The sequence below is a fragment of the Triticum aestivum genome, chromosome 7A (genome assembly GCF_018294505.1).
Source record: "Triticum aestivum cultivar Chinese Spring chromosome 7A, IWGSC CS RefSeq v2.1, whole genome shotgun sequence".
Taxonomy (NCBI): Eukaryota; Viridiplantae; Streptophyta; class Magnoliopsida; order Poales; family Poaceae; genus Triticum; species Triticum aestivum.
In genome coordinates, this window is record NC_057812.1 from 234,918,273 (window position 1) to 234,930,590 (window position 12,318).

The 12,318-nt window shown below is 46.4% G+C and overlaps 2 protein-coding genes across 4 annotated transcripts; one reads left to right on the forward strand and one right to left on the reverse strand.

The window, feature by feature from the left end:
* The first annotated feature begins 3,110 nt into the window (after positions 1–3,110).
* LOC123151282 (geranylgeranyl transferase type-2 subunit beta 1) lies at positions 3,111–6,168 on the forward strand. 3 transcript variants are annotated; one of them, XM_044571017.1, is made up of 10 exons: positions 3,111–3,297; positions 3,388–3,541; positions 3,639–3,776; positions 4,338–4,404; positions 4,502–4,650; positions 5,080–5,213; positions 5,295–5,393; positions 5,519–5,594; positions 5,715–5,825; positions 5,908–6,168. In XM_044571017.1, exons 1-9 carry the CDS (start codon positions 3,235–3,237, stop codon positions 5,813–5,815), a joined length of 981 nt encoding a protein of 326 aa, XP_044426952.1. In that variant the 5' UTR covers positions 3,111–3,234; the 3' UTR covers positions 5,816–5,825; positions 5,908–6,168. The 3 variants fall into 3 exon arrangements, with proteins under 3 accessions (XP_044426952.1, XP_044426953.1, XP_044426951.1); XM_044571018.1 differs by having other exon boundaries at positions 3,639–3,755; XM_044571016.1 differs by having other exon boundaries at positions 3,166–3,541.
* A 971-nt stretch (positions 6,169–7,139) lies between these two features.
* On the reverse strand, positions 7,140–11,327 carry LOC123151279 (AT-hook motif nuclear-localized protein 10). Its single transcript, XM_044571015.1, has 5 exons — positions 10,009–11,327; positions 9,422–9,474; positions 8,805–8,936; positions 7,818–7,979; positions 7,140–7,666 (listed from the first exon to the last, which is right to left on the reverse strand). The coding sequence occupies exons 1-5, from the start codon at positions 10,541–10,543 to the stop codon at positions 7,436–7,438; spliced, it is 1,113 nt and encodes a 370-aa protein (XP_044426950.1). The 5' UTR covers positions 10,544–11,327; the 3' UTR covers positions 7,140–7,435.
* Positions 11,328–12,318: the final 991 nt, after the last annotated feature.

The following is a 12,318-nucleotide window of genomic DNA, read 5'->3' on the forward strand; positions in this document are numbered from 1 at the left end:
TCTTCTCCCCTTAGGGGGGGAGTTGCTCTCTTCCTCCTCCTCTTCCTCTTCGTCAGGGGAGGAGAGGGTTCCGGTGTCCTCAGACACTACGTCCGAAGCACCCTTACAGCGGAGGCCACTCTTGGCCTCCTTGCCCTTCTCCTTGGCCTTCTTTTTCGGTGCTTGGTACGGCGCCGGGACTAGCATCCTCGTCAACAGAGGAATAGCTTCGTCTTCGGGCAGCGGAGCCGGACAGTGAAACCGTTCCGCATTCTTGGTCTAGCCCTGCAAAATAAAATGGAGAGTTTAGTGTGCTCCTTGGGCTCGCAAAGTAATGTTACCAAAGAACTTAAGACGGTCGCAGCATGGGTGCTGTTGTAGCCAAGGTCTTTGGTTGTCTTCGGCCATGACTTCTGGTTCTTGAAGAGTAGCTTCCACATGTCTTCGTGCTTTGTGCCGAAGAACCGCTACAGGGTCCGAGGACCGGCCGGGTTGAACTCCCACATGGGCTCTTGACGCGCCTAACAGGGGAGTATCCGACGGAAGAGCATCACTTGTATCATGCTGGCGAGGCTGGTATTTTTATCTACCATGCTCTTGATGCGCTTCTCCAGCATCGTTACCTCATCAGTTGACGCCCAGTCCAGGCCCTTATTGAGCTAGGATGTCAGCCGCATTGGTGGCCCAGACTTGAACTCCGTGGGAGCAGCCCATGTGGAGTCGCGGGGCTCTGTGACATAGAACCACCCCTACTGCCATCCCTTCACGGTCTCCACGAAGGTGCCCTTGGGCCAAGTGATGTTGGGCAGTTTGCTCACCATAGCGCCACTGCAATCCGCGTGTTGGCCGTCCACCACTTTTAGTTTCACATTGAAAACCTTAAGCCATTGGCCGAAGTGGGGGGAAATGCGGAGGGATGCCTCACATACGACGATAAACACCAAAATGTTGAGAAGGGAATTTGGGGCTAGATCATGGAAATTTAGCCCGTAGTAAAACATGAGGTCGCGGACGAAAGGATGAAGGGGAAACCCTAGTCTACGAAGAAAATGGAGGATGAATACTACCCTCTCGCCGGGCTTTGGAGTGGGGATGACCTGTTTTTTGGCCGGGAGTCGGTGGGCGATCTCTTTGGCCAGATACCCCGCTTCCCGAAGTTCCTTGATGTTTGCCTTCGTGACGGAGGAGGCCATCCACTTGCCCTGCGCTCCGGGTCCGGACATGGTTGGAGTACTTTCTGGGAACAGAGTGGATCGAAGCTTGAGCGCTGGAGCTTGAGGGCGGATGGACTAAGGAAGGGAAAGGTGTGGGGTAAAAAGGGGGGAACCTTATCTCCTTATAAAGACAGTGAATACCATGCGTCCCCCACGAGCCTTAAAGCTCGCCTATTTTCGAGGGGTCCTGCGAGATGGCACAGTTGGGTTTCCCATACTCGTATTGATAAGGATCCCATCATAAGGGGGCACGATCTTTGCTTTGACAAGACGTGTCGTCGGTGGTTGCGTCTTGAAACACGAAACGGGAGGCCGAAAAATGGTTTGAAATAATAAAATGGCAGGACGTAACATCTTACCAGTGAAATATTCGGAGGATAGAACTTATCTGTATTTTAATTCAGAGATATGACTGTTGTACATAGCCGGATATAGTACTGACGATCAATTGCTTTGAAGAATTCGGAGGAGGAACCCGCCTTGCATGACGAAGACAATCTGCGAGCCGGACACATCATCATTGAATACTGGTTTAGGGGCTACTGAGGGAGTCCTAGATTATGGGGTCCTCGGGTGTCCGGGCTACGTGATGTGGGCCGGACAGATGGGCCGTGAAGATACAAGATAGAAGGCCTTCCCTCGTGTCCGGATGGGACTCTCCTTGGCGTAGAAGGCAAGCTTAGTGTGCGGATATGGATATTCCTTTCTCTGTAAACCGACTCTGTACAACCCTAACTCCCTCCAGTGTCTATATAAACCGGAGGGTTTAGTCCGTAGAGGCCAGATCACAATCATAATCATACGTGCTAGACAATTAGGGTTTAGCCATTACAATCTCGTGATAGATCAACTCTTGTAACCCCTATACTCATTAAAGTCAATCAAGCAGGACGTAGGGTATTACCTCCATGAAGAGGGCCTGAACCTGGGTAAACATTGTGTCCCTTGTCTCCTGTTACCATCGATCTTTAGATGCACAGTTTGGGACCCCCTACCCGAGATCTGCCGGTTTTGACAGCGACAACGCTCTCAGCCGCCGTCACGTGTCGTGCTCTGGACGCTCCCTTTGATTTTTTTTATCTACACGCATTTTCGGCTTTTAGATGATTTTTCCAGTTTTTTTGGCCTTTTAGTTTTCCACTGGTGTTTCTTAGCTTTTGGACAAAAAACTGTTTTCAAAAAAAATGTGCAAAAAAACGCGTTTTCTTTCTTTTTGTTTCCGCGAGAGACACAGATTTCCTTCCACGAGAGGCATGGTCGTGCCTCTCGGAAATGGAAAATAAGTGTTTTCTTTTTTTACTTTCATGAGAGGCATAGATTTGCTTCCGCGAGAGGCACGACCGTGGCTCTCGGAATCGGAAAAAACCCGCATTTTTTCACGAGAGTCACGATCATGCCTCTCCGAAATGGGAAAAAACATATTTTCTTTTTTTCGCGGGATGTACATATCTGTTTCTAGTGGAGGCAAGGATTTGCTTCGCGAGAGGCAGGGACGTACCTCTTTCGAAAAAAACATGTTTTTGGTTCGGTTTTTTCTTCTGGTTTTTTCATGATTTTTTTATCAAAACTTATCAACATGGGATCTATTTGAAGATCTTGACGTGAGGAATCCAACGGTGAAAATGATTCAAGATTTGAACGCATCGGTTTAAAAGATAAAACGTTTTGAATAAACTGATTTATGTTCCCGCAAAGAAATAAACTGATCTATGGAAAAAAGGAAACTCTCATGTTGCGACAAGTGGCGCATATGCCACAACGTGAGGAGGTTGCAGTGACCTTTGCAATTAGTGGTTTCCACCAAGCAAACATCCCGTTTTCTTTCTCCGTGGGCCTGGTTAGGCTTGGTGCGGGCTTCCAAATGCTCATGGATCCACGAGGCCCATCTCGGCGAACAATCCATACCACAGGCCCGGCTAGCCCAGTAACCCATCGGCTCGGCCTCCCTGATTCCCCTGATCCCAACACGCTCGCGGCGGAGAAGAGCACATCAGTCGTCGACGGAGCATCGCTAACCAAGCGAAGCTAGGAGGAGGAAGCCATGGGTGAAGAGGGGGAGCTGGCCGCGGAGAAGCACGTCCGCTACATCGTCACCGCGGAGAAGGTAAGCAACCACCCACCCAACGCATACCCCCTCTCGGATGCGAACCGTCTCCGGCGACAACTCAACCGTCCTCCTCGCCGTTTGCCGCAGAAGAAGGACTCGTTCGAGTGGCTGGTGATGGAGCACCTCCGGGCCAGCGGGGCCTACTGGGGCCTCACCACGCTCGACCTCCTCCACAAGCTTCACGCCGTGGACGCCGCCGAGGTCGTCGACTGGATCATGTCGTGCTACCACCCGGAATCTGGTACTTTGGCTGCAGGGGGAAGCCTTGGTTTTGTCGATTCGGATCCTCGGTTCTTGAATGATTCACTTGTGTGTCTTCTTGGGATGTGGCTGTGCAGGTGGGTTCGGGGGGAACGTGGGGCACGACCCGCATGTCCTCTACACGCTCAGCGCCGTGCAGGTCCTCTGCCTCTTCGATCGGCTCGATGTTCTTGATGCAGACAAAATTGCTGATTGTATCCTTCTCCAGATCTTCAGTGAGCTTCATGCTGCTCCTGCTGTAGTAGTTTTGTGAATGTTAGGTTAGCGACGTCCTAATGGTTGTAGTCAATCTCATCTTGTTTTGGGGCTGCTTCATTTCCCTGAACTGCTAGTAAGAAAGCTGAAACATTGTGTTGCATTTACATTACCTTTCCTTATGGTGTATGAGAAAACATTGCATCTTGAAATGTGGATGGCTTTATGGAGTTATGTTAACACACAGCTTAGCATCTAGCCATGATCCACTAATTTCCACACTAAGTGCAGCATGTCAAAATTTTAGTCTACTGCTGCATCCAGAATACAATACCATATGAGATAGTACTTGATAGATGATCGATATTGTGTGGCTGTGACACAGTATTCGAACACTAATCTGCTGCATTAGCCAGTTCTAGGTATTTGATTGCCTTGCGGCTTGACTTAAATTGTATCATGAAATGGGGAAGTAGTGATAACATTGTAAGCTTCTGCAAATAGTTTTCTGGATGAATTGAAGTAGCCTCACCCTGAGCTTGAAATCTGGCACTATTCTTTTCCTATCTAAATTGTTTCAGATATTACTGGACTTCAGAATGAGGATGGATCATTTTCTGGTGATATTTGGGGTGAAGTTGATACTAGGTAAAAACTGTAACTGTTCTTTTTGAGTTCCCATGTGTTTTATTTGAATGCAGCATCTGTATGAGCTACTAATATGAATGTAATATATGTCCTGTAGGTTCTCTTATATTTCCATATGCACCTTGTCATTACTGCATCGTCTGCACAAAATTAATGTGGACAAGGCTGTAGAATATATTGTTAGCTGTAAGAACTTGGACGGCGGGTTTGGAGCGATGCCAGGAGGGGAGTCTCATGCTGGGCAGAGTATGTATTATCTTCATTTTACTCTCAAATCATACTGCTATTGTACCTGAGTAGAACTGTAATTTTGTCAATAAAATAGATCCTACTGAAAGTCCATCGATTCCAAGTGTTCTAGTATGATGCCTTATCAGATTTATGTCAGATCGTCTATTTGTATTTCTATCTGTATTCCGGAAGAAGAAGAGGGATATAATTGATTATTCTTGACTACATTGTTGGTTGTACAAACATAAAAAAGCATTTCCTTCAGGAAAATGCAAGATATTTACTATTTATCCAATCAATTTGCTATGATTATTATTGTGGCACTCCTATGATGACATGAAATTTGCATTTTCACAAGATTATTTCCTTTATCTTTTTATTTCTCTCCAAGTTGTCACTTTATAGCGGACAGATAACCTGAAAACATGTATCCATTCCGTGCAGTATTCTGTTGTGTTGGTGCTCTCGCAATCACCGGCTCTTTGCATCACATTGATAGAGATCTCCTTGGATGGTGGCTTTGTGAGCGCCAGTGTAGAGATGGAGGGCTCAATGGGCGTCCTGAGAAACTTGCTGATGTGAGATTGACTGCTTTCTCAGATTGTGCACCTTTTGCATTTCTCACTGTACCATAGATTTAATTGAACTGCTCGCAATAGGTGTGCTACTCATGGTGGGTGTTATCAAGCTTGATAATTATTGATAGAGTGCACTGGATTGACAAGGAAAAACTTGCAAAGTTCATATTGAACTGTCAGGTAACTGCTCATGATTCTTGCTCTGAAATTCTGATAATTATGTGTCCAACTTCTAACTCCCATCATCTAAAAGATCAATTTTCTCCATTTACCATATATATTGTCATAACTTTTTACATTGGCAGGACAAGGAAAATGGTGGAATTTCAGATAGACCAGATAATGCGGTCGATATCTACCACACGTACTTTGGAGTTGCAGGTATTTATATTACTTCCTCCCTTAGTATAGTAGTTAACCACAGGGATCTTGCAGTATGCTATTCGAATGATTCAAAGTCATAAACTCCTTGCTGAATTAGTTAGCCTCTTGCAAAAACAGGGCTCTCATTGATGGAGTATCCTGGAGTGAAGCCTATGGATCCTGCCTACGCCCTCCCTTTAGATGTTGTCAACAGGATCTTCTTGACAAAACAACAATAGTGTGCCTTAGGTTGGCTCAGCTCTTGCTTTTCTAACTCACCTCGTGTTTCGTTCTTTGACATATATCTCATTCCTATTCTATTGGTTCACAGCTAGGAAGATCATGTTGTAACGGCGTTGACGTCAGGTCAGCACGAGTGGAGAGCTTACCCCTCCTTCGGTAGCTCGCGCTGATGTTTCTGATCACTCCCATGCATGAGATCATGGCTTTGAACGCTCGATGATATAGTGCAGACCTCATATTTACCAGGAAATCCGGACACTTGTTATGTAGAAGAGTGTAACGTCCAAGGACTGAGAATCAAATTCAATCAAGATTATTCTTGTTGGAATAGTATAATCTTTCAAAATTACCTTGGTTGGCCGACCAACTCTAGCCGAATGGCTGTATACCATTTTCCTCCATAATAACCGTCATACAGAGGCTAGAGAGGTAAAAAAGAAAACTGCTCGAGCAGATTCTTGCTAGATGGATCGCTATTCAACAAAAAATTCGGAAGGCGCTTCATATTGTCCCCTCCAGCCTGTGTATTTGGAGGCAGGGGGAGATTTTGCAGGGTGTTCTTCATCCATAGGATTTCTGGCGGGAGGGAAGTTCCACCTCCGGCTTGAGCCCGCCTTGACGCTGCACGCGCAATTCCATTGCTGCTACCCATCCCGCATTGCTGCTCAACCTCGTGGCCCTGTCTCTGACGTTGCCTACGCGCTCCCCTTCATTTTGCTGCAGTTAGCGAGCTCGATGTCCCCGCCATTGTTGGCCTCGTGGAGTTGCGCCTCGCTGCGTCAGCAGTACAGCCCGAGCGGGAGGAAGGAGTCGACGGGTAGGGGATGGAGCAGTGGGCGGCCACCACAATCGAGACCGGGGAGTGGGAGAGAGGAATCGGGGTGAACTTGAGCAGAGAGAGACGTTGGGAGTTTTGGAGGTGAATTTGTCTCTCCCAATGACAGGTGGGTCCCAAACAGTAATATGCATCCCCATGTTACAGCGAATCTGAGTTGCAGTCACCTGTTTTAGCCTCCATAAATTTTGGCGATCGCCCTTTCAGCGAATATGGATACGAGATTTCAGCGATTCTGCTAGAGTTGCTCGAAGCTTTAACTAACTGGAGTTGCAATATAGTGACCACCGAAGCCAATGGTTAGCATACTGCGGTCAAGAACGTTTGCTCCAGAGCATCGCCAGTTGCTGTGTTGATAATGCTTGCAACCTTATGTTTTGACACTAGTTTTATCTTGCGTGTCAAATTCTTGTATCGCTGTTGGGGCATTGAACAGATCAAGTAAGAAGATAATTTTTGCAGGACATACATGAAATTTACATGAATTGATTGAACATAAAAACATAATTATTTCGTGGCGCCTCATAGGGTCACAAGATCATACCTAAATACATCATCTCAAGACAACAATAAACAACTAACTGGCACAGAAATTCAAGCTGAGACGACCTACACAGCAGCTGCAGTTACCACTCATACCAGCTACATTGCTCCCTAATTAAACTTCTGATTTATACGACTAAATGGGAGCTAGTTAGACAGAATGACATTTCTACTTCCTGCCAGGGAGGCAGTTCACCGACAGTCTATCGATGTCCGAATTCGGTCAAGGATGCTGAGTTCATTTCCAGGGCATGCTGGACAAGATCGGCGGCTGGTTATTGTTGTTGGAGGCGTAGCCTTGATGTCTCGGGCTTGCGGTACCACCGGACGATTCGCTCAATGTGCCTCTTGAAGGGGGGCTGTTGGCCGCCATCCCAGTGCTCGGAACGACCTTCAGTGGTACGGGCTCAGAAGGAGCCTGCGGCTTTGGCTCTTTTTTCCCACAAGCATTGAAGCTTCCCACTACTATCTGCATACAACAAGAGTAATCCTGGTAAATGATATGACTCTCATTTGCTGAAATCCAGCAAGGAGAAAACATGCACAGAGTTAGAACATCTCATGTCATTGACACTTTTCTTTTGTTAGCACATGAAAAATTGCGGGGTAGAAAACAATACCTGGATTGGAGAAGCTGCTATGAGAAGTCCTGCGACCCCTCCACCCAAGAGACGACCGTCAGGACCAGCCAGCGAAACGCTGAGCCCCCCTGTTCGGGTACGCTGGCCTCCGTTGTCCGTTACAAAGATCGACCCAGAGAGTGACAGTATCTCAAATCGGCCCTGTGGAGGAAACAAAAAATAATCAGGCCTCTTTTGGTCCATAGGATAGGATTATCATAGGAATAGGAATTTTGTAGGAAATGAGATGTCATGTATCTCAAATCCTATGAGTAGGAATAGGAAACGAGATGTCGTTTGGTTGACACCAAAGGAATTTTTCCATTGAGTCTAGGCTCATTTTTATTTTCCTATGAAATGTGGAGGATAGGAACCAATCCTATGTAGGAATAGGAATCTATTCCTATGAACCAAAGGGCTCTAAAGGAAAAAAATCCTATAAGAATCCTATCCTCTAGAATTCCTATGAAATTCCTCCAAACCAAAGGAGGCCTGTGCATTGGTGAGTGACATGTTGTACATTGTACATGGACACTGGGCCTCTTTGATTCGCAGGATTGTAAAAACATGGGAATAGGAAAAACATAGGATTGAAATGTCATGCTCATCTCAATCCTATAGGATTTTAGGTTGTTTGATTGCATCATAGGAAAAACGAAGGATTCTTTCAAAGAGGTTTGACTGGATGCTAGAAATCCTATGGGAAGTAGTACAAAAAATTCCTTAGGAAAAATTCCTTAGGAAAAAATCCTATAGGATTCAATCCTATGAATCAAACAACCAATATAGGAAAATTTCCTAAGGATTCTAATCCTCCAAAATTCCTATGCAAATCCTTTGAATCAAAGGAACCCTGACCCCACAACTATGCAGGAATTTGCACTGCTCGTTGCCTCATGATGACATCTTACGTGCTTTATTGCAAACAGCCCACAACCTGGTATCTAATTCAGATTGAATTACTTCAAACTGGTTAAATGTACAAACCTCATATGTTACAGTTCCACCTGATGTACCAGTTTGACGAAGTGTTACATTTGATATGGAACCATTTGCTGAGAGAACACAAACTGCACGAGTCCCATTCTGAGAAAATGACATAATCTTTGACGATACATCCTGAAAAATAGAGTTCAATATATTCTTCGTTAGTTAGAGGAATGCTGTGCTGATACCTTCAGAACTCGCCAGCTTAGCACTTTCTAGAAGAAGGCGATGCAGCACCCAAGTTATGCAGCAAGGTAAAATATATATATCAAAGCATAAAAAAAACGAAATGGAGGCTCAAACCCACAAAGCATCAATAAGTAAAATAAATAAAAATTATGATCAAATTATAAATCTTCTAAAGCACAACATGAAACCCTGGCCAAAATAACGTTGGCTTAATGCAGACTGGAATTTGTGCTCTAGGATATCGAATATGAAGGTTGATTGAGATATATAGGGTCAGAATTGGGAGGGTAAACTAGAAAAATTGCACATAACCATCAGCAGCATATTATCTTAATGCAATGGGATAAGCTTAACCGATTAAAAATAGTTCATGCTTCAAACATCATTGAGTATAGCATGGAAGTTCAAATGTTCAAATATTGTTATACCTCTCCAGCTTGAACTGTAAGAACATGAGGTGTGAATCCAACTCCTGCCGGCCCTGCAAAATAGCTTAAACTTAGGACTAACTATGCAAAGGAGAACTTCAACAGAGGCAAAGTCAACAAACATCAGTGTCACATTAATATAATAAAAATATGCAAACAAGACACTTCAAACAAAAAAAATTGTATGGTCCATAATTCAAGGAGAAAACAGCATCGAATTAAATATCTCAGAAATGCATGAACACATGAATCGCTGTAAATGCTTTAGGTAAACCTGCCTTACCAACATTTTCAATTTTGAATCAATCAAAGGAAAACAACAAGGGAGTGCTAGATTGCTAAATTTTCCTAGCAGTTCACCCTTTAATTCTGACAAGTGTAGAGTGTGCAATATATCTCATTTAGCCTCTGGCCAGAGACAAATAGCACAATTAACCCAGTTCAAAGAGAACCCTGTACTGATATTCTACCATAAATCCATACACACACAAATGATGAGCTTCAGTTATCACTATTCTTGGACCTAAAATCTTGAAAATGCAAATAGTGTTCAGCACAGAATTATTAGTAGGGAATCGAGATGTTACCAGCACCATCCACGCGGGGCTTGTTGGTAGATCCCTTGGGCCGGCCGCGTTTCTTCCCTCCATCCGGCGACGCCGACGGCACGAAGTTTCCCGGCAGCGTGGGTGAGAAGGGCCGCCCAGAAGCACCCTGTGTCACAGCTGGCGAGCCTGCGGCCGTCGGCACGGTCACCAGCGCCAGAGACATGGCCGCGTCGGGCCCGTACTTCCTTGGCCGCCCGCGCTTCTTCTTCGCCGACGGTTCACCCATGCCCGGCGGCGCCGCGACGCCATTTCCTCCGGGGGCCCGAGCAGCGGACATGCTAGAGCCATGTGCTGGTGCTGCAGACCCTGCCGGTTGGTAACCAGGCGGCGCGACCGCAGAGCTCACCGGGGCAAACACGGGCGTGCCGTCCGCGGTGTACGCCATGCGCATGCTCTGCATGGCTGCGGAGGACGGCGGCGCTGCTGGCGCGGCCGACGCCGGCGCCGGCTGGCTCTTGGGCAAGCCGAACAGATCCCTTCCCGCCATTAGCCCTTGCTCGGACCTCACCTCCATGGCTAGCAGCAGCAGCAACCGATTCTTGCACGAAAACACTCCACGCTGCGATTTTCACACCGCTAACTAAGCTCACGAGCGCTCAAGCGAGGTTAGGACTAGGGATTAGGATTTAGGAAGCTGCGAAAACCCATAAACCCATCGCTGGTTAAACACGAGATCCTTCTTGCGGCAAACCAGAGTTTTACAGCAGAAGAAATTACCTCCAAGAAACTGAAAAGGGAACGGTAAAATCTCAAGAGAAAGAGCAAGCTCGAGCAAGAATTTGGTGAACCGAGCACAGAAATGGCAGATCCCCTTCTCCCTCCGGATTCAAAGACGAAATGAACCACGGCAGATTTGGAGCTCAACAGTTGCAGCAAAAGGAAACATCTGGGGTGCAAACAGAAAAGAAATGATAATAATAAGAGGAAGAAGCACACTTGCACACTCCTCCGTCCTAAAATGGAGACATCACGAGCTCACTCCAGCGCTACAAACGGAGAAGATCACAAGAGGGAGAGAAGGACGAATTCACAGAATTTTCCAGCTACTCCTACCCAGCTCCCATAATTTCCTGCCTACAGCCTCCAATATATCCCCCTTTTTCCCACCCTCGCCAGTTCACACGCGCTCTTTCTTTTTCCTAATTAACAAAAAAAGATTTGGCCTTTTTGTGTCAGGGGGAGGGAAAAACAGGCCGCTGGTAAGTAAAGCACGCCGAAATTGCCTCGGGGGAAATATATAATTGCTGTAGCAGATAAGAAGGAGAGGAGGGGAGCAGAGTGGTAGATGGATCATGGATGGTTGCAGGTGTCTAACAGTTTTGCTCCCCCGAATATGTGGTATTTGCTCCCGGATCCTCCTCTCGGCTTTTGGCCTCACTTGACTAGGCTAGGCTATGGCCCTGTTTGGTTCGGCTGTGGATTTCTAGAAGCAGATGTGAAAAATCTGTTGTGGAAAAACAGATGTGAAAAATCTGATGTGAAAAATATGTAGGTCATTTAGCAAACCAGCTGATACAACTTTTTCAGATTTTGGCCCGTAGCGGAATCAGATTTTGGAAAGCATGTCCTGGGCTGCTTCCGCTTTTGGTTCAGATTTTGGCAGCGGATTTCTGAAATCGGACTCTGCTGGGTTCGCCCTTTGGTTCAGATTCTGCTGCACGGCAGCGGAATCTGTTGATAAAAGTTGAACCAAACAAGACCTATGCCTTTGCTCTTTTCCACTGTGGCCACTTGGCCTGAACCACGGCGATTTTCCCAGCATGCTAGTACCAACTGGCGCGCAGATAGAGCCCAAGAATAAGAGCACGTTTCCGTTTGACCAGATTGGCAGAATAGTTTTGGGTTTTCTATGTTTTAGAATATTTAAAACCAGTATTTCTGTTTTGTTTTTTTGGAGGTTGCCATTCTGGGGTGCCGGCGGGTAACGATTTCATTTGCATTTTAAATGAATGATCGCAAAACATGTTGTTTTGCTATATTTCAGGTGCTTGAGAATTTCCTTCGCATCAGTCACTTTTCCTGGTTCATTCCGAGCTCGCCGAAGAAGAGGCAGACCTGCTATCTTTTCTAGGGGTAAGCCATTGCCCCACTATCTTCTTAGAGGGGAGGGGGGCAGGGGATCGTCGGAATTCTTCACTGATGCGGCGGAGCTTAGAGGGATGGCTGGGGCGGCTGCCAGCAACGTCGGTGGGGGGAGATCAAGGGAAAGGCAGGGTGGTGAGGCAGCGATAGTTGCAGGCCACGGGAGGCGGAGGCAGGTGGTTAGGGTTGGGTCCGAGAGGGCTGCAG